Here is a 20,899-nt window from a genome sequence, read left to right as displayed (position 1 = left end):
ACGGGGTAGGGACGGGGAGAGCACTCCCCGCCCCATGGGATCCCCACTAATATATATGTATATATGTATGCATACGTTTTATATATATATATATATATATATATATATATATATATATATATATATATATATGTAAACATACATCTATATATTAATATTTTTAAAAATATGGTTGAATATGTTTGAATATTTTTTCATAGGATTGAAAATTTTAATTATTTTATTTTTATTTTTTAAATAAAATAAAACATAAAAACAAAATGGTTAGTATTATAAAAAATCATGGGGAATGGGGATGGGGATGGGGATAACCTTGTCCTCGTTAGTGGGGACGGGGACGGGGATTCTCGCGGGGACGAGGATGGGGAGAGGCTCCCTGTCCCTGCCTCGCCCCGTTATCATTCCTAATGGTGGATTCACATAGAGGCGTCGGCCTCGGCTGTGGAGCTCTTCTCAATGGTTGTGCAGCTACTGCTCCTCTGTTCATCCTTCATGTTAGTAAAGGATCATTCCAGGGCGAGGGTGTGTGATCGTGGCCCATACGAGCGTAGGCTATTCGGGTGCATTGCCCGTGCCCCATATGGGTGTTGACATCATCCATCATAAGGTCCATACACAGGGTGGGTGTAGACACCCAAGTTTTGTGCTCTTTAGCCTTTCTGTAGTACTTTTAGCTTCAAGCATGCCTCAACTAACCTCTTAGTTGACCCAGGGGTATTTTTGGAAATTTACAAAGTTGGGGTCTCAAGGATCCAAGACCATAGGTACGTAAAGCCCAAAAATCTGAATTCGATGACACCAAAATCACCCAAATCTAACACTATTTACCCCCTTCATCTTTAGACCTGAAGCCAAAATCGATTCTGATCGTCTGATCAGAGTCATTTTGATCCTGAACCTCATTTAACACCAAACCAGAAATCCAAAACCATAGGTACGTAGAGCCCAAAAATCCAAACCCAACGACATCAAGATCACCTAAATCCAACTCTGTTTACCCCTTCATCCTAAGACTCGAAGCTGAAATCGATTATGATCGTCTGATCAGAGTCATTTTGATACTGAACCTCATTTTACACCATATCAGAAATCCAAAACCATAGGTACGTAGAGTCCAAAAATCCAAATTCAATGACACCAAGATCACCCGAGTCGGCACTTTTTACCCCATCGTCATAAGACCCGAAGCTAGAACCGATTCCGATTGTCTGATTGGAGTCATTTTGATCATAAACCCCATTTCACATCAAATCAGAAATCCAAAACCATAGGTACGTAGAGCCCAAAAATCCAAGTCCGACAACACCAAGATCACCCAAATCCAACACCGTTTATCCCTTCATCTCAAGACCCGAAGTCAGAACCAATTCTAATCATCCGATCGGAATCATCTTTGATCCTGAACCCTATGCCTCATGAAATTTGTAACCCAACCTTATAGATGGATAGGTTTTGAAATTCTGAGTCCAATAGTCCAAGATCATCTAATTCCGACACCGTTAACCCCTCTATCTTGAGACCGAATGCTAGACTCAATTCAGGCCTTTCGTTTGGAATCCCTTTCACTACAACTTCAAGCCTAGGGCATCCCACGATCAAACCTTTCTCCCAACCTCTAGATTGATTGAGAGGATGTCCAATTTAGGTAAATTGGTAAAATCTTCCACTCATTATCTTGATTGATTGAGAGGATCTCTCCCAAAGTTGTCTTGACAGCCCATTCTCTCAATCAATCTCCCTCCAAAAACCCTTTTAAGCCTCAGCTTTTGATCTTTCTTGTCTCTCAATCTTAGCCCTTCATTCCATTCTTGAATCCTCCACAAAAATCTATAAATACCACACATTTTTCACATTCTAGAAACATAATCTAGCTTAGGGAGAGAACTCTACCCCCATTAGCCTAGAGAATACACCCTTCATGTCCTAAGCAACCCCAAGCTTCCCTAACCCACGTCTACACACATTGGCTTCACACCGACCTCACAGCATATTCCCTGCACATCGGGAACATTTTCCATTCTTGTTTATTATTTTTCATGGGTGGTTTTCTCAATACATGATGGGATGTGGTTGTGAGATCAGTGTGAGGAGTGTCTTGTCAGGAGCATATCTCAATTCATCCAATGGTCCCAACTCCCCAATGTGCAAAAAGGTATAAAAAAAGTTATCAGTGGCAAACAACGAACTCCAAGACATTAATGGGGTAAATTGGTGAAAATCTCGGAATGCAAAATGAAGGCAAATTTTATACTAACCATATACCCTCTTCAATATCATAAGAAATGGAAGTATGCTCCAGGAAGGGAAAAGTAGGGAGCATATCATTTATTGAACTAAATAGCTTACAATAGGCATACTAAATTAGCATGTTAATGGTGCATTTTGCCTATCCGAGAGAGAGAGAGATTTTAAATGAAAGTCCTAGTGAATGAGTGAGTGATCATGTCCAAACTAATCATAAATTACTCCAAAGATGAAGATGATTTTGGACATTGTAATGGCTCTTCATGAAGGCAATTTCATTTGTATTGCTGCCAAGGATGGATCGAGGGCAACAATATAATTATGCTTCTGTAGACGAGGGCTTGCTAATGTGTCCGAGGGATAATAGAGCCGAGGGCCTGTAAGTCCGACCTGTGAAGGAAGAAGCACATCAGAGGCCCCCAGTGTTATCCCAGGGGCAGAGACTCCGACGATCAAGTTAGTAAGTGCGTACTGAGGGGGTGGACGAAACCTGAGTAGAGTAGCTCAAACAAGGTCAGATGAGGTCACCAGGGAGCTAAAAAGATTAGAAAAATAAATGCCAAGATAGCTTACCTAGGGAGTGATGCCACTTATTTATACTTAAACCTACCTGGAGTTAGTTATGAGCGGACGGCCAGGATGCGATCCAACCTGCATCACATGTCCTCATCCTGGACCTACCATGCATGCCCCTGCCATTGTTGGAATTGTGTTGGATGCCTACCTGGCATGGCCCACATTACACCTCTATTTATTGGATACTTGGAGTGCTTCAAAACTCTATGTTGAAAAGATGCAGGATCATTGAATCATTCCTTACTAAAAACATAAAAACCCTAAATGGGTAGTAGCCCAAAATGCCTTCAATTTATGTTGATGGGCCCCAAAAAGAGAGAATCCACCTACGCCTCTGTAGTTTAGGACTCGAGAGGGATTCTTTCCCCACATTGAGGCAAGACCAGCCACAAGGGCAAGGAACTAAAGAAGCATTTCTTTGGATTGAAGGCACCAGCATAGGGAGAGGAATATCAAAGGGTTACTCTATTTTGTTTATATAATACACTACATATCTTATCTTCCTTGGTTAGAAGAAGATTAAGGGTTAGTTTTTCAGAGAACCTGTTGGGGTTTTATTCTGCTTTGAAGCAATGACTTCAGGAGGAACCAAATCATTCGCATTCATCCTCCTAACTCTCAACCTTTTAATGTATGGTATCGTCGCCATGATCACTGGACGGTCTATTAACTATGGGATCGAGCATACTCATCGAATAGGTAAACTTAGATAACTGCTATCCACAAATTGTTCCCCCATCTCAACCCATAGGACACCACTGCCTTGTATCCGGAACTCTCCTCATAAATGATGAGGGAGATTTTTCCAATGCTGTAATATCCCATGGGTAGAGATATAAGAACAACTCGTGGGCAGCAGATCCAAGCTCGATTTAGATTGTAACCGATGCTTTGGTCATTTATGACTTTGACTACTGGGTTTTATGTATAATCCAGTGATAGTGATGCTATTTACATTTCACTCCCAAGTCTCAAGCTCATGAGCCAATCTGGTTCCTTTGACCTTGTTTACAAAAACCCATGAAGGCATATGATATTCCATGACCAGAGGGCTACTGGTTTGACTGAAATCATGAACCGATAGCTTGAATTCAATGGCTTAAAAAGGTTTAGAACATGGATTCCTTGACCTTGGTTTGAAAGAAAAGGTAAAGAACCTATACCCCTTTTCTTTCAAACATTTTTTCCTTCCTTTCTTTCCTTTCAAACCAAACAAGGAATAGAGTTTCATATATATAATGTAGGGGGGAAATCTATGATACGGGAAATATATGATATGGAAAGAGTTTTGACCAATCAAAACTCACCTATGAATTTTGATAAATAATACCTGATTCACTACCATGCTTATGATTCTAATTTATTGGTCACTTGCTTTTCTGATATCATATCTTTTCCATATCATAATCAAACCCATAATGTAGGATTTATTTTTTTCATTACATAATAACTTTGGTTGTAGGGGCCAACAACCTAGGTTGTTGAAAACGTTTTTGGGCATGACATGTTATTATCAGTGTGGCATAAAAGAATAATTGTATTACATTTTTTGGCCAAAAGACAAATAAGGGCATGAATGGGTTAACGTGTCATAACTGATAACATTTTCAACAGCCTAGGCTGTTTGGTCCCAAACAGCCAAAGTTTTTTCATAGAGCAGGGTGCACATGAAACCCACTGGTCATACCATGGAGAGTTAGTAGTTATGCGAGTTTGCTCTTGTGTCTCCAATTTTGGAATGGTGCAGAGTGATCATTTCTCTCAGACTTCATGGGGCTACACAAAGGGAGATAATTCAGTCTCCCAAAACCATGGCTCCCAAGTCCCAACTCAGGTGAAGACAGGAATTGACCCCAAATCTCCACTACAACCAGCTAGAGATCTTATTGAGCGAGTTGACATCTTGGCCAAACAACCATCTCAATTCTCAATTACAGGGTGTATGGAGTAGGGGTGGATTCGAGCCGAGCCGAGTCGAATAGCTAGCTATTCAAGCTCGGCTCACCAAGGTAGTACGAGGCTTGAGCTTGGTTCGAGCTCGGCTCGGCTCAAGCTCGACTTGAGAAAAACGTTTTATAAAAAATTTATATAAAAAATTTTTTTTATTTGATATTTATAAAATTAAGAATTATAATAATTAGTTATTATTATATATAAAAATTAAAATATTATATATAATATTTTTATTATATATATTATTTTCTATAATTTTATTATTATTATTATCTATTCGAGCTCGGCTCGATTAATAAATGAGTTTGTAAATTGAGCTAAAACTTGGTTAAAATCAAGCCGAACTGAGCTTTTCACGACACAAACTCGAATAGCTCATGAAAAGCTCGACTTGTGACCACCCCTAGTATGGAGGATTATGAGTGGAATCCGGATCTGCTTATCTACTACCCACACCTCTATTCACAAAAACCTACTCACTAGATACCACAACCAGACACATTGGGAACATCTCAGTTGTCATTCTTGGGAAGGTGTTTCGGGTGCACAACAAGTGTCTTGTGGGTACCTATGTGGGTAGCAGATACGAGCTCTTGGGTTTTTATTTAATTTTTTGAAATTAATGACCATATATGCTAATTATTCTCTCTTGCATATGTAGTATCAATCCCAGCCCACCTATTTCCAATATATTTTCCAATTGGAAACATGGCAACAGGCTTCTTTGTCATTGTCTCTCTCATAGCTGGACTTGTGGGTGTTGCCACCTCAATTTCTGGGATCAATAATGTCATTCAGTGGAATGTGGCCAGCGTACTCTCAGTGCCACTTCTTCTATTCTCACCTGGGCCCTCACCCTTCTAGCCATGGGGTATGTGTTCTCTTTTATTTTTAAACTTCGCTTCTATTGCATCAATGATCAAAATATCATTATGGTTGATACCAATGATACCAAAAATTAAGTAGTGGTGCATCAGACCAATATTTGTTTATTTGTTTATTTTTTTACTTTTATTTGCATGAGAGAGATGCCTTTTATGTAGAGGTTCTCATGGCTCAGTTAATCGAATTGTGGGCTAATTTTTGAAACCGAATCGGGATTATCGGTAAGCGAAATCGAATCAAAGCCGATCGATTAACTGGTTAATTGGTTCAGTTAACTCAGTTTGGTTCGTCGGTTTTTTGGTTTTTTATTATTTACAATATTTATTATAGAAAAATATATAAATATATAATAAAATTCTAGAAATAAATATAATATTATATTTTAAATAATAAATAATAAATAATATATTATAAATATATATTTATATATAATGCATATTTATTAATTTATAATGTATAGAAAATATAAAATATATATATAATATAACTATATGTATACCATTCGGTTCGGTTAGCCACCGGTTTTCTATTTTGGCTAACCAAAACCCAACCGGTTTTCTATTTTAGTTTTTCGGTTTTTCTTTTGCTCATCCCTACTTTTATGATTCCCAAGTTTTCAACCCCCCCTATGTGCATTGGTGTATCTATGAATCCCCATAACCAAGGTTTTTTTTTTACGTTCAAAGTATCAATACCTAAAAGCCATGCACTTTTATATTTTTTTAGTTTTTTTTAAATTGATTTTTATATATTTGTTTTTTAAAAGATATGATATGATAGACCCGCTATAGGTATGGCATCAAAATTTTGATCCTTGCCCATGACCTTGGATATCGATATTTTGATCTTGTTTTTTTTTTTTAACTGAAAATGATTTCATTAAATAATAGGAATAAGATTTTACAAGAAACCCTTGGAGAGGCACCAGATGCAGCCTCCCCTAACCATTACAAAAGATCAGAAAAATTTTACAATGTTGCCAAAATAAAAGATCCCTAATAGCCCCATGTTTAGCAAGATAATCAGTCAAAGCATTTGCCTCCCTACCCACCCACTGATCCTGTTGATTGCTTCTTTACATTTTGGTGTTGGAGGCTTGAAGGTAACATAAAGCAGATGGAATATTATTTATGTTGCAGATTGGCATGTAAAGAGATTGATATAGGCTGGAGCGATACAAACTTGGTAAGTACTCCACTTACTGATACAAAGCGATACAAAGCAGAAACACCAAACCTAGTTTATTTGCAGTGCAATTTATTTAAATTGGTGCAAATGATTTTATTTGTTTGGCGGAAGTGCAGATAGAGTTAAATAAAACCTACAGCAAAATAAAGTGAAAATAAAAACAAAAAGATCAGAATTTGCATTTTTTTTTTGTATTGGCTCAGTTTGGAAGGAGTAAAAATATAAATATGTATAATACAAATACATATAAAATATAAGGTTTTGCATTCTACATATTTATATTTATACTCCTTCCAAACTGAGCTATAATGCAAATTAAATTGCACTACAAACCAACAAAGCCCATGGAATGCTTGAAAATGATGCAAACCTGCTTTGTAAAACAATTTTTTTTTTTTATGAGGAATGGAAATTGGAGAAAGACCTTTGGATTTAACTTTACTAGGGTGATGTTTGGCATCAATGGTGATTCTTTACACCTGATTTTGTGAAAAACAGTGATTACTAAAATCAATGATTTTCCAAAAATCACTCTTTTTTTGTTATTTGGTATAACTTCCTCCATGTCAACCGATATTTTAGAAATCACTTTTGAGATTGTTTGATATTGATTTTCAAGAGTGATTATTTTTCATTGAAACACTGAACACCTTCTTGTCCTTGCCACATAGGATGCCACCTCACCCAACAAAAATCGAAATCGCCTGAAAATTGGGGAATCATTGAATGTGGATCCGATGGTTTCAAGGATCGATTTTTTGCTGATTTCCCAGAAATCCGTATAATCGACCAACTAAACAAGGAAAAATCACTGATTTTTCAATTTCTGACATGGATCCGATGTGGCACCAATTTCTAAGAAATCAGCATTGATGCCAAACATCACCTAAGAGATTACATATAGGAAGTAATTCTAACCTGATTTCTATTCAAAATAAATGTAAGGGAAAATTCCCGATTAGTACCCTTGGGTCTAGTGTCACTTTGGTCCCCGAACTTTAAAATGTGGCAATTCAGTACCCGAATTGTCAAAACGTGACAAACCAGTACCTGTCGTTAAGTAGCTGTTAATCAGCCGTTAAATGCCATTTGAAAAAGACACAAATGCCCTTCGAGTGTCATCTAATTTTCTTTATCAACTATCCAAACATTGACAAAAAAATTAATAGTCCAAAATCCTTGCCTCTTATATTCAAGAAAGTTGGGGTCACAAGAATGCCCACTCAAATGTAACCCCAACTTTCTTGAATGGAAGAAGGAAGGATTTGAGACTATTAATTTTTTGTCAACGTTTAGAACTTTAGATGGTTGATAAAGAAAATTAAATGGCACTCGGAGGGCATTTGCATCCTTTTCAAACATCACTTAACAGCAGGTCAACTGCTGATTAATGGCAGGTACTGGATTGTCATGTTTTGAAAGTTTGGGTGGTGAATTGTCACATTTTAAAGTTTTGGACTAAAATGGCATTAGCCACAAATTACAGGGTAGTAATCGAAAATTTTCCCCAATTGTAATCTATAGCCAAAATCAAAAGTTAATTTTCTAATCAAACCAGTGAGAAGGAAGGAGGGATAAAATTTGGTGGAGCATTTAAGGAGACTCATAAATGTTTTTGAATTGCCACATCAGCAAAAAAACCAAAAGCCAATTCTTGAACTCTGTTTTTGTTTTCAAAGGATAAAATAAGTTGGCTTTGTTTCAAAAAACAATACGTGTTTTTATAACCAATAAAATAATGGTTTTTAAAACAAAAACAATTTTTTTAATATAGAAATTATATGATTTATAGAATGTGATGTTAAATAATCAGACAAAAACATGTTTTTAAAACAAGATTCAATCACATGTTTTTGGTTTCGATTTTGAAAACAAAAAAAATGTACAACTGAAACCGGCAATCTATTCTCAAATCAGATGGTTTTGATTTGTGTTTGAAACCGATTCAAGAAAAACAATTCACGTTGATTTTTGTATGCTTCCGACTTTTTATGTCATCACTGTGTGTGTTGAATTTGCAGCGGAGTATGGAAGTGTTAACAATCGTTCTCAGCGGTACACAATTACTTTATATGGTTGATCGACACAGAACCAGTGGAGGAAGAGTGTGAGATTGAAAATGCTAGCTGTTATGTCACTGGTTTTGATTCAACACTGGACCAATGTCTCGGCTGTTTCTACTTTCTACTAATGTTTGAAACGAATAAAATAAGTGATTATTAGGGCAAAATCTATGGTGCCAATTGCCAACAAAAGATGTGATTGGTTGATTTATTAAACGAAAAAATATATTTTATAAAATTGAATCAATTAAAAGTAAGAGTATTTAAACGTGTAGTAAATATTAATGAATATAATGAACTCATTGACAAGTGATCAAATTATCAGAATGGTCTATCCTCACAACTTGTTTGGTTCTGATGGAGATCAAAATTGGAGTTGGAATTGGCAGGAACGTGATCTCATACCCATGGGAGGGGGAGGGAATGACCATTCCCTCAAATGGAGAATGTTATGGGGCCAGCGGGCCATTCTGATTTCAATTAGGCTTTATAAAACATGAACTAATAAAAACATCTGCGGTTGCATCGAGATCATGTTTGTGAATCAAGAATCAGTGTTCAGCGATGAATCCACTGTTTGGTTGGTTGATTTCATTGAATAGTCCTGGATGAGGAATTACCATCTTTTATGATTTCCCAATTTTCAACCAATTACAATTTCTCATGAATGACATGGCATCAGATGTATGCCATTGGAGAGATTCACTTCATGAAAGAAATTACTCTTGAGAATGAGTCCGAATCTGCTCCTTACACCGATCTTACAACATCATGTTCCAGTGATACATGGGAAATATCTCCCATACATATAAATTATTATTCATGCGAGACGGTGGGATGTGGGTGTGAAGAGCAGATCCCATCACCTTGAGAATCACTACTAACAAATTCATTGCCTGCTCACATGGCAGAAATGGTACCCAACAACAACAAAAATTGATGATTTTTGAAAAATCACCCATTTTAGAAATCAGCGGTTTCTGAAAATATCGACAAGGAAGAATCAGCAATGTTGCCAAACATCATCCTAGACCCTTGTTCGTATGGCCAGTTAGGTGGCTTCTTTCCCTTGTACGATGAATCTTCAACAAATTCCCGCCATTTGACAGCAAGTAAAGATCCCGATAAACTCGTCTATACTCTGGTCTTACCTCTCAAAATCCAACTCAACTGGGAGCCTGGCACTCATGAGCTGCAGAATACATGTCTTCCCCACGGTTTTATCTCCATCTCTTTCTGCAAATTATACAAGCAAAAATCTTATTTCCGTAAGTCCCAGACCTCGATTTTCCTTGAATCGCTCAAGGCCTAATACACAGCTCTCATGGAAGAAAACCCTTAAACCATTGAAGAGGAGGAAGTTAGAAATTCGGAGTTCGACACATGATCCCGGTGAAACGGGAAGATGGGGGAAGTTTGTTCCGAAAGGAGCAGTAGCAGAGAAAATTTTTAGACTAATTTCCGGTGCAACTTCCAGTCCCATTTGCCAGTTCGTATCCTCGCCCACCACGTTTTTGCATTCGGTCGACCCCAGAATCAAGTTGGTAATGTTCGCACTCTTCTTATTCTTTACAACTCCTTATACTTATTTTTATTTCACTGTGATGGTTGAGGGTGAAATTTGACGGTGTGGTTTTTTTTGTTGTTTATTATATTTTTTTTTTCTTTTTCAATGCTGGAAAATTGGTGATTGTGAATCATGAGTTTGATTTTCGTTATTTTGGGTTGCTTCTTTTATTCAATTATGGCGTAGTCATCTTCATCTAAGCGACTAAGCCTTGTCCCAAATATATGGGGTCGGCGAGATGAATCCTATTTCACCATTATGTTTTTGTTCGGTGCCATATCCATGCTTAAGTTATGGGCGCTTAGATAATTTCTTATTACTTCCACAGAAGACCGAAAGCTCCTTCAACTTGTAACAGGCCATTTTTTCTGTAGATGGTCTTCTATGCTCATGATCAAACTATCTCAATATACTTTCTCTCGTTTTATGGCCTATTGACTTAGTGGTCAACTTAATTGATTGGAGTTATATTTTCTGGATTTATTTTGAGTTTTAAATTTTATTTTATTTTGGTTGGGAGTGGTGATCATTTATTTCATCCCAAATTAGGTTGTTTTTCTTTCTGGTATTGGATTAAGTTTATTGGCCTCTCTGGTTTATCTATTGTATCAGTTGAATCGACAAAAACATTTATAGAAGTCCTTGGCCCAAGTTTTAATCAAGATTTTCTCTATAGTTTTTTTTTTTCAATCAGTTGTATATTTGAAATTTCTACGCTTTAGTACTTTACTGGACTCTATCTAGGTCTATAGTTATGCCTGATGATAAACACCTTTGTGAATAAGTATTTGAATTTGTCCTATTTTTATGACTGTTCTCCATTTTGCAGGTATGGCTTCTGGCTCTTGTTGCTTTACCTGCCAGATCACATATAGTTATGCGCTTTGGATTAGTCATATATTTGGCTCTTCTATCAATTTGGATTCTCCCTAAGCATGTGTGGATGGTAAGTCTGTCCCTTAAGTAGCCAATGAAGCTTGAGCAGTTCTAGGATGTAAACAACTCCACCTGTTCTGCATCTCACATCATAATCCTTACATTGTGGTGAAATTTCCACAAAATTGATCTTACAAGTCACAAAAGTGGTAAAATCTTGTTATTGACATTTGGGAAATCTTGTAGGAGTAGGATGAGTTGGTTAAACTTGGGTGAAGTGGGTAATACCTGGACATTGCTCTGACTTGTTTGAGTTGAGAATTATATTGGCTTTGCTATCACTTTTTTAGCCTTTTCTTTTCTTTCTATTTCTATAATAGTGATGAATACATTTCAATGCCTTTTTGTAGGATCAATTGGGAAGAGTGGGCCTTCTCTCTGGGTTTTTATTTCTAATGCTGGGATTCGGCTCAGATGGTGTGCCTCCTCTGGTGCAGTTAAGAACCCCACCTGCAGCTATGGTGGGATTACCTGATATCCCTATGTCTTTGGGAGGTTATTCATATTTGGTTATGAAACTAGGGCCACTACAGCTTACGAGGAAAGGCCTATCAGTAGCAAGCACATCTGCATGTCTTACCTTCACTGTATGTTTTTATTTCCTTCTACAGTCTCGGTTCTTTTGATTTTTGAACTCATAATGAGGCACTTGTTTATAGACTAAATTCTAGTTAATTCTGAAAGAAAGTTTTGATCAGTTTTGGTCAATTAGTTGCTATAACATTCTGAGACCTATACCTTTTTTTTTCCTTTTTCTCTTTTTTTTTTTCATGAAAGATCTTTCAAAGTGCGAGCCTCTGCTTGACAACCACAACTCCAGAGCAACTTGCATCTGCTTTTGGGTGGTTTATGCACCCCTTGGCGTGCATTGGTGCTCCAGTGGCTGAAATTATCCTTACCCTACTACTTTCATTGAGGTTCGTCAATCTAGTTTTTGATGAGGTAAGATAGTTGAGTAGGTGCCTTTTTAAGAAACTTTCATAATATCATCTTTCTATAGAACTTTTCATCTCTTTTGGTAATTTGAACACTTATATTGGAGAAAATCTTTAAATCAATGATTTGCTCTTGAATTATTCATATACCATTGGCAGGTCCGCAATGCTGCATTGGGGATTGTAGCTCGTAGGATAAAATGGAGGCAGTTGACAGTAATGGAAACTATTGATAGTAAGTTTTGATTGCAATCATCATCATCATCAACAACATCAACATTATTCATGTCATCACTGTCATTGTTGTCCAAGCCTTGCACCAGCTGTTTGTGATCATGTACAGGAATCATATTCTGCCCTTCCATGTTATATTTTCTATTGAAAGCACAAGTCTTCAAATCTTTCTTTACTACCTAGACCAAACCCTTTTAACCCCTTGAGAAACATACAGAAATAGAAAAGAAAGAAGTTTCTTGGTTTCCTTACGATAATAACTTAATACTTCTTTCTCCATCTTCCTTTTTTTAGTAGCTAACAATAAAAGCAGAAACTTTACTTCTTAAAAGAAGAAATAGAAAGTATGCAAATATACAAATATCATGATCACAAGAGACATAAAAAATCCGTACCAATCAATAGCTAATTATTTTTGCTTTCTGTCTTTTAGAAGTTTTTCAATGTATTCTTTTTCTCTTGCAGTTTATGTCATATATGTTCGTCGAATCTTCAAAAATATTTTCAGTCATGCTGAGCAAATCTCCCAGGTTGGTTCTTTTTAGGCTCTATCCATCAAAACTGAAGGTTTGCATATTTGCTGGGTTAGTATTCCTCTTAGGTTGCTACGTTGACAAGACTGGCTTCACCAACAAATATGGTCTTGGACTGTGTTATCCCAGTTCTTCTCAATGCAGCAAGCCTTAACCCATAGGGGAGTCTTTCCATGCCACACTTTATTTTTGGTCTTAGGGTTGCTGCATTGGACTGTATTCTCTCCTAAATAAGAGATTCTTCTAATGCAATCAGATGGGGTAAAGGCTTTGGAAGAGGACCATGAAGATTGTCTTACTTCATCAAATCAGATAGCTTCCAACCAAGGCTCAAAATTTCGTCACGTATCAGCCGATACATATCGTATTGGGGCCTTCCCAATACGCCCCTACAGGGGGTGTATCGGGTCAGGCCATGGTTCAGAGGGTAGCCGGGACTTAAACTGACCCCTCTGAACTGGTTTAAAAATAAATAAATAAAACACAACAAAAAGCACTGATACAGGCTGATACAATCGATATTTAGAACCTTGCTTCCAACTTTATGCTTTATGATTTTGAGATGGATTCCAAGGTTGTTAAGTCATGTGTCATACAACTTTAGCAGTTAGCAAGGTTGGTGGTAAACTGGGTACAGTGTTTAGCGAGTCCTTATTGCCATAGAAAGCTTGTATAGCAGTTTGTTTGTACAGTTTTGTAGTGGACTTTGCTTTTACATCTCATCATTGTAATTGTCTACAGCTCTTCAACAAAATACTTTTGACTTTTACCTTTCCGGAAAAAAAAAACAAGGCACTTTAATTGGACCTTAAACTGCCAAATTTCCATCAGAATTATGCTATTGACATAAGGTGTCTTCTTGCTGGTTGCTGAGTGATGGAATCACAATTGCCACTATACCAATTGGCCTGCCCATCCAAAAGTTCTCCTGATCTCCTAATTATGGATTTTACAGGCAATGATTGTTAGAGGGTTCCGAGGGAAAAGCAACTATCACAAGATTTATCTCTTATCAGACTCATCAGATTCATCCCTTGGGATGGAAGATATAATTTCATTGTTATGCCTTGTTGCTTTAATAGGTGGTGCTTTTCTGTCTGAATTCTTTTTAACCTGATTCTGGCTTAGCCTTGGGTAAGTTCTCATCATTTTCCTTTACATGGTCTGCCCCGCTGGAGTGTTATATCAATACAATTCATGAAAGTTAACTTTCCTGCTGTATTGCAATAGTCAACTGTACCTGCCAGATCGTATATGCCAGTGGACGTGCAAAAGAAAAAGAGTATGCCGGACATATACAAGACAATCTGCCTTCTAAGTATTATGATGAAAGAAGCATCGGACCTCAGTTTCTTACAGGTTGCATCTTATCTTAAATGGTTTCCAGTCTTTTAATTTCTTTCATTTTCAGTCTTTTACCCCACATGTTTTTTAATCTTGTTTGCAGGGAGCAAATTGGTGATAATTTGAGAATCCCCTAAATGGGCATTTCCAGTCATTTAACTGGATGGCGCTTAACTTAATAATTTGCATCATGATACATCCGAAGATGTATTATTGACTTTCATCTATTCACAAAATTACGTGTGGCATTTGATTACTGTATAATGTCAGAAGTGCCTTTTTTATTTTTTATTTTTGCAAAATTTCGTTGTCAAGTATTGGATGATATGCAATTTTAAATTGGGCCACAAAGTGGCTGCTCTCAAAACCTGAAACCACATTCTTATGTTAGCCACAGATCTTACCATTGCAGGCCCCTACTGATATGCAATTTTCATTGGTTAAAGTGCACCGCCATTCCTAATTGTAAAGAGAAAGCTTTTGTTACATTCAAAGCTGATGGATCAGAACATTAATCTTACAGGAGGCCATTTGGATTAGCCACATGTGTGCATCACTGCTTAGCATTACTGTATCTTGCACTTTTCCTTGGAAACATTGGTCTTTGAATATTACTGAAGTTTCTGTTTTTTTTTTTTTACACATACAATATTGAAAAGGGTTTTATATCTTTTACCCATATTTCTGCTGGATCAGCTGGGAAATGGCATGCCTCTTTATTTAAAGGAGAACGTTTATGGACTACAAGTATTAATATCTTGCCTTCCAATGGGACGTTCCGCTTCAGCCTCTTTGAATAAGCTTATACCGAGTCCACAGTGCTTCAAAGCATAGTTCAGCTCCCAAATAGGTCCTCACAAGATCCAACCACTCATGGAAATATTCTTCAAGGTTTTAAAAGGCCAAAGGCAGAGGTGAGGCAGTTGGGCATGAAATAGGTGAGGTGTAAGCTTTGAGACGGTGCGTCAAGTAACTCTCTTGCTTGGTACTATTTTTCCAGAAAAAAACGTTACTTTAGATTGTCTTAGAAATCGGAAAAGTGTGATCTAGAGCAATGCCAAATTCAATATTTTTTTAGAAAACGGTGCATTGCTACCAGTGGTGTAATGATGTGACATCAATGTGAACGTTGGATAATATAGACCATGTCGAAAATGTTGCTGCCAGCACTGCTACCAAAAAGCTAGTGAGAATACAGCCTGTGGCAGCACCGGTTTCAAAAAAAAACACCATTTTCTCTTACGACTTCACACGCCTAGCACCGTTTTCCGAGAAAAACGGTGCAGTATTCCCAGCACTGATGCCAAACACCTACTTGTACGAGACATATGCCTCACCAATTTGCCAAACCACCTCCCCCAAATTTGACCATTTTGGGAGTTAATGCAAAGTTTTTCTTTTTTTTTTTTCTCGTTTACTTGATTCCTGAACAAAAATAGATCACCTGACCAAGCTAATGTATTTTGCCAAGCCCCCATCCTCAAAACCAAAAAATAAAGGGAGGATCAATGGCACGTGATGTTTTGTTTCTTCAGTCAACACCTTGATCATCAGCATCTTAATCAGTTCACATATGCTGTGGATCAGAGGATGCTGTCTGTGTTTTTATTGGAAGGTCGGCAGATGTATTATCAAATGTAATAAAAACTGGTCTGTATCTTCATAGGATCAATGCTCACTATCAACTGAATTCTCTCGTAAGCTCATTTGAGTTGAGTCCATTTGGGAAGGGTGCAAATACAAACATACAAATATGTTCTTATCTGTATTTTTAAACCTTGTATTTGCACTCAATATATTTGTATTCACACTATTCCCAAACAGAACTGAAGCAGCGAAGCTACATTTTTAGCCGGCTGCAATTAATTGCAAAAACTTTGACTGACCATAAAAGCATAAACAAATAGTGGGGATTGTGGTTGAGTGGGGTTTCACAGTCAGACAAAACAATTTGTCTATTGTGAGTATTAATACTTTGAACCGTGCTCCCTAATGATATTAAGCTTTGACCCATCACCCATTCAACTAGAAAATCAGATTTAATCCTTACAGCGAATTATAGCCGTGCATTAAGAATATTTTCGTACTAATATATTTTTATTCATACAGAGATATTCTCAGTATATGGGGCTGTGAGAAAGTTGTATTTGCATTGTACATTTGTATTCTTTCCAAATTAAGCCTTGAATTCATCAACCTGTAATTTAGGCTAAGGTGTCATGCAGAGAAAGCCCGGTGGAACTGTTATTCAGCATGTGCTTCCTTACAATTGCGATGCAGCCATTGTTTCTGGTTTCTCCAATTTTGGGTGAACATATTTGAAACCACCATATTTTGGATTAAAACTATCGAGGAAATTTAGCTAGAAGTTCAGGTAATCCCGTAAATATTTACCTATTTAAAATTAATAAAGAGCAAAAAATAGATAACAAAATATACGATAAATATTTTAACATTTTAAACAATTCTGTAAAGAAAACAGTGTTGGATGCAAATTAATTTATGTTGAAGTTCATTTCTCAAAGAGCCTCAACCAGAAGCCAAAGTTAAAAAAAAAAAAAACAAAAAACGCTTTAGGTGTATCATTCTAATTGTGGTTTAAATTTGCAATCAGATTTTTTTCCTGGTTATTCAATTAGCAATCCAATAACACCAAAACTGCAGGAATTAAAGGTTTGTTTGGTTTGTAACCAGAATCAGAATCAAAATCCTTTGGAATCAGAATATGAATGGTCTATTACTATAGTCTATTTGGTTCAGAGTCTTCAGACAGGAATCAGGATGGGGATTAGAATCACCGGAATGAGATTTCATTCCCAAGGGAGAGGGAATACCATTCCATCATGAATGAGAATGAGATTCCAATTTTGCCCAACCAAACAGTTGGAATTGGAATAACCCATTCCAATTCTGATTCCAGACCCCTATTCCCAAACAACGGTAGAATTTTGATAGGATTTTTTATATGGAGTTTTCTTTTAGTCAGGACCAAATAGTCGGGAGTTGTTATCTTAGGATATTTTATTAACTAAAATGAAAAATTTGCAATTGGAAGGATTGATTTCATGACTTAAAAGAATCATTCTGGAATCGTGAAGTGAGTCAAAATTTTGGTATATTTCGAGTGTGATTCTTCGAGGCTGAGAAAATCTCTCCATACGAGATCTAGGCATGCAGTCACACTAGTAATTGATGGAATTGGTTTTTGGAAATCAAAGAAAAGGTTGTTTTGGTGTTGCTTGTTTGAGCTGCTCAAGAAGTTTTATTTTTTAATCTATTAAAAATACCATGTACTGATTGGTGCGATCTATACTCATTGAGGAAGAAGCACAAACTCCTTCAACCATCTTCTGTTTTTAACCATTTATGAGAGATTTTGATCATTCCACGGTTGCACTAAAACAAAGAAAGATAAGAAAACCAGAAATTGAAGTGTTAATGGGATGCATATAGAAAACTTATCTGTTAGTAAATACTAAAAAATAATGTGTTAAAACTGCAAAAAAAATCCCTACATTTTGCAACATTTTCTTTTATCAAGTCTCAGTGAAGTGCCAGAATTTCATGTATTTAAAAAATGTCTCAAGTACAATGGACTTTTATTTGTAACTTGAGAAAAAGATTATAATGGACAACCTTCCCCATTTTTCCAACTTTCTTTTTCATATTTTTACAAAATTATTCATGATACCATAACCATATTTTGTAATAGATGCTAAATTGTAGATCATTATAAAAATTTGCTTGTTAGGGAAAGAAAATGATGAATTCTTGTCCATTATTTATAAATATGATCTTTGAGTTCAAATACATTCAAGAATGCGAGGGGAATGTGGGAGAAAACTTACAAATCCATGAAGCTTGGCATTTAAATCCTAGTATATGTAGGTATAGGCACCCCTATTTCTGCTGTAAGGTTTTTATAAGCATTCTGCAGTCTTCGAGTCACCGGTCCTACTTTTCCATCACCAATGACACGCCCATCAATCATCACAACCTGGTAAAAGAAACTCTCATTCATGATTATGAAGTATTTATAATGAAGAATTATAGTATTGTCAGGAAGTGCATTGTGAGGTAGAAAGTTTCCGTAACAGGATGCATGTAGGGCCAGCTAGATTCTAAGGTGGTCAGGGAGTATAAAGTGTTTGGAACCACAAATGAGGATTTATTCCATCTTGTTGTGTTAAAGAAGTTCAGGAAGGAGTTGGTGTCGTTTTGGCTTGAATCAGCCTGATTATCCTGATATTATCACATACTGGATTTTGAACTTGCTGGCTCCCGACTGAGCTAGAATGGAATACTTTTCATGTTGCTCTCTTCTTTCTTAGTGATACTGGACATAAGTTTAGTCTTTTTTCTGGATGGCCAAAGTTGAACTGATTGATGTTCATATGAGGTTAGACAAAATTAGCATTGATGCCCCCTAGGACAAACCTGCCTTCCCAAGACTGGAGCTGATCATTGCAAACCCATGCAGGATTTGGGGTATGCCAAATGTATTCAGACTAGAACTTTTGATAGGCATGAATTATACTCTTTTAAAGAGTGAATCATCAATTTATGTGTATACCAAGGAAAATCTTACACTCACAATGATGTCTGTATATTTCATTGCATTAATTTACTGGGGTGAAAAAAAAGGAGGAAAAAACTTACTGGGGTGAGTTCTCCCATGGTTCCTGTTGTCCATACCTGCAAGTGAAGTGTTCTTGCTGTCACTTAGAGGATACAGTTTGCCAAAAAAAATGCACAGTAGTACAATGTCTGGAATGTATAGATGTTCATGGGATCAAGCTTGCATTTGGTTGGAACCAATAACATGCATGACCATGTGGAAGAACCAGTACATTGATGTCTCAACTTTTCCTTTATAGATTTATATTGCTGTTTTGAAAATACTATTTATGGTTAACTCTTGGACTTACTATATATAGCAATTCTCATAAATTACTATTTTTAGTAATTTCTGGTGTCTTTAAATTAAAGTAGCTTTCGTTGGATTAGGAAAGTGTTATTAGAGTTGTTAAGGAGTTGGAGTCCTTATTTAAGTGTCCTAATGGGTTAGTTATGGATTAATCTTAGTTCTAAAGTAATTAGGAGTTGTGTTGGGACAAATTCCTAGTCCAAATTGGAGTCTGAAAGGGAGCATCCGAGTTAAAGAAGCGTGATTTGATTAAATAAAGATTGGTTAAGTGAATTCTGGTTGTTGCTCCTCCACCCCCCCCCCCCCCCCCCAATTTCTCTATTTTCTCTTTGCTGTTCTCCCTAACAGCAAGAGTTCACCTCTTTCTTCTAATTTCTTACTCATTCTTTGGTGCACAACAAGAACCCTACTTTCTTTTCCCTCCATATTCTTCATCTCTAAGACTCTGATCACCCCCACAGCCCCTCATTCACCCCATAAAGCCTGCCACCATATCCTAAATTAGTAGGATGAACCTAACCCATCCTACATTACCAAGCTAAAACCAAATGCTCCAGAAATCATCTTCATCTTTCTTATTCATCTGTTCCGTCAAGATCATCCTGATTGCGGTGCGCTGGCACATGAGATCCTCACAGTTGGGATCAAGTATCGAAACCTGCTTTCTCATTTGTAAGTCCATAAACACCCTTCTGGCAAATTCCTCCTCCCCACCCATAAAAGGAAAGGGAAAAAAAACTCAAAACTCTTACTAGCCTGCACTTCCTTGTCAACCACCTCCACCTTTAAATTAAAATTTCCTTCTTGACAATTTGTTAGCATCAATATAGAAACACCAGGCTCCTGACTCTTCTTTCCAATTTCATTGTCTTTATCCAACTTCGGTCTCCTTTTATCTCTTTGCCTAGAGGATTATTCATGAGAGAATCTTGAATTTAGTCATCCTTCACAACACATCAAGAGCACTCCCCTGATTTGTGGTGTCAAAGACTTTTTCTTTGACTGACAAATATGAAACATCTTTTAAATTCCATATGGACTTTGTCTTTGATGTAGCTGCCATCTGATTCTCACAATGTCCCCATGAAAACCCCCTTTGATTTCCCTCCTCTTACACACCTTAAAACTCTTCTCTGAGCCAGCTCCCCCTGAGCCAATTTTCTATCTACTAAAAAAATTCAAAGCTTGAACCAATCAAGCACTTGTAGCATTCTTAATCTCTTTGCTGCATTGAACTTTTTTCCTTTCCATCTCCAACTGTCTACCTATAGATGCCACCCCCTCTCCAATTCAACTTGCCAAGGAAGATTCTTGGGTTGACTTCCTAATCCGGTGCAGATCTATCCCAACCCTAGTATTAAAAACTGTTACGACTTGAGTCAAAGGAATCAGAGAGAAGAAGTCATCAGTCCTAACTGTTACAATTAAATTTGTTTCTTGAATTTTTATTGGGGATTTTTAATTTAAGTGAGTGTTCCATCCCTAAGCCTCTTATTAATCAAATTAGTAAGACA

At 36.9% G+C, this 20,899-nt stretch overlaps 2 protein-coding genes and 1 pseudogene across 10 annotated transcripts in view; 2 read left to right on the top strand and 1 right to left on the bottom strand.

Annotated features, from left to right (window-relative positions):
- The first annotated feature begins 3,345 nt into the window (after positions 1–3,345).
- LOC104586817 (membrane protein PM19L-like) lies at positions 3,346–9,091 on the top strand (annotated as a pseudogene). Its single transcript, XR_016085186.1, has 4 exons — positions 3,346–3,519; positions 5,435–5,644; positions 6,798–6,843; positions 8,868–9,091. The product of XR_016085186.1 is annotated as a membrane protein PM19L-like (transcript).
- Positions 9,092–9,775: 684 nt separating this feature from the next.
- On the top strand, positions 9,776–14,988 carry ABCI12 (cobalt ion transmembrane transporter). 7 transcript variants are annotated; one of them, XR_016085235.1, is made up of 9 exons: positions 9,776–10,453; positions 11,306–11,422; positions 11,763–11,999; positions 12,190–12,354; positions 12,507–12,582; positions 13,047–13,111; positions 14,197–14,248; positions 14,362–14,473; positions 14,562–14,988. XR_016085235.1 is itself a non-coding variant. In XM_088902663.1 (8 exons), the coding sequence occupies exons 1-7, from the start codon at positions 10,097–10,099 to the stop codon at positions 14,224–14,226; spliced, it is 1,047 nt and encodes a 348-aa protein (XP_088758789.1). In that variant the 5' UTR covers positions 9,776–10,096; the 3' UTR covers positions 14,227–14,248; positions 14,362–14,988. The 7 variants fall into 7 exon arrangements, 3 of the variants coding, with proteins under 3 accessions (XP_088758789.1, XP_088758788.1, XP_088758787.1); XR_016085234.1 differs by having other exon boundaries at positions 14,345–14,473; XR_016085233.1 differs by having other exon boundaries at positions 9,777–10,453; positions 14,070–14,248.
- A 3,217-nt stretch (positions 14,989–18,205) lies between these two features.
- Positions 18,206–20,899, bottom strand: part of LOC104612934 (branched-chain-amino-acid aminotransferase-like protein 1) — a 52,968-nt gene continuing 50,274 nt past the window's right edge. For both annotated transcript variants that reach the window (XM_010280605.3, XM_010280596.3), the window contains 2 exons: positions 19,118–19,153; positions 18,206–18,455 (listed from right to left, as the gene is read on the bottom strand). In XM_010280605.3, coding sequence (XP_010278907.1) covers positions 18,327–18,455; positions 19,118–19,153 — 165 coding nt within the window. In that variant the 3' untranslated portion in view covers positions 18,206–18,326. The remainder of the gene's footprint in view (positions 18,456–19,117; positions 19,154–20,899) is intronic.

The sequence above is a fragment of the Nelumbo nucifera genome, chromosome 4 (assembly GCF_055504915.1).
Source record: "Nelumbo nucifera cultivar China Antique chromosome 4, China Antique-T2T, whole genome shotgun sequence".
NCBI lineage: Eukaryota > Viridiplantae > Streptophyta > Magnoliopsida > Proteales > Nelumbonaceae > Nelumbo > Nelumbo nucifera.
Note: the sequence above shows the minus strand (reverse complement) of the source record. Positions and strands in the feature narration are given on the sequence as shown.

Excerpts from the sequence above, each read along its gene's own strand:
- ABCI12 (XM_088902662.1), top strand. The coding sequence starts at position 10,097 with ATGAGCTGCAGAATACATGTCTTCCCCACGGTTTTATCTCCATCTCTT. Across the intron at positions 10,454-11,305 it reads TCGACCCCAGAATCAAGTTG|GTATGGCTTCTGGCTCTTGT; the intron begins GTAATGTTCGCA and ends TCCATTTTGCAG. Across the intron at positions 12,583-13,046 it reads AGTAATGGAAACTATTGATA|TTTATGTCATATATGTTCGT; the intron begins GTAAGTTTTGAT and ends TTTCTCTTGCAG.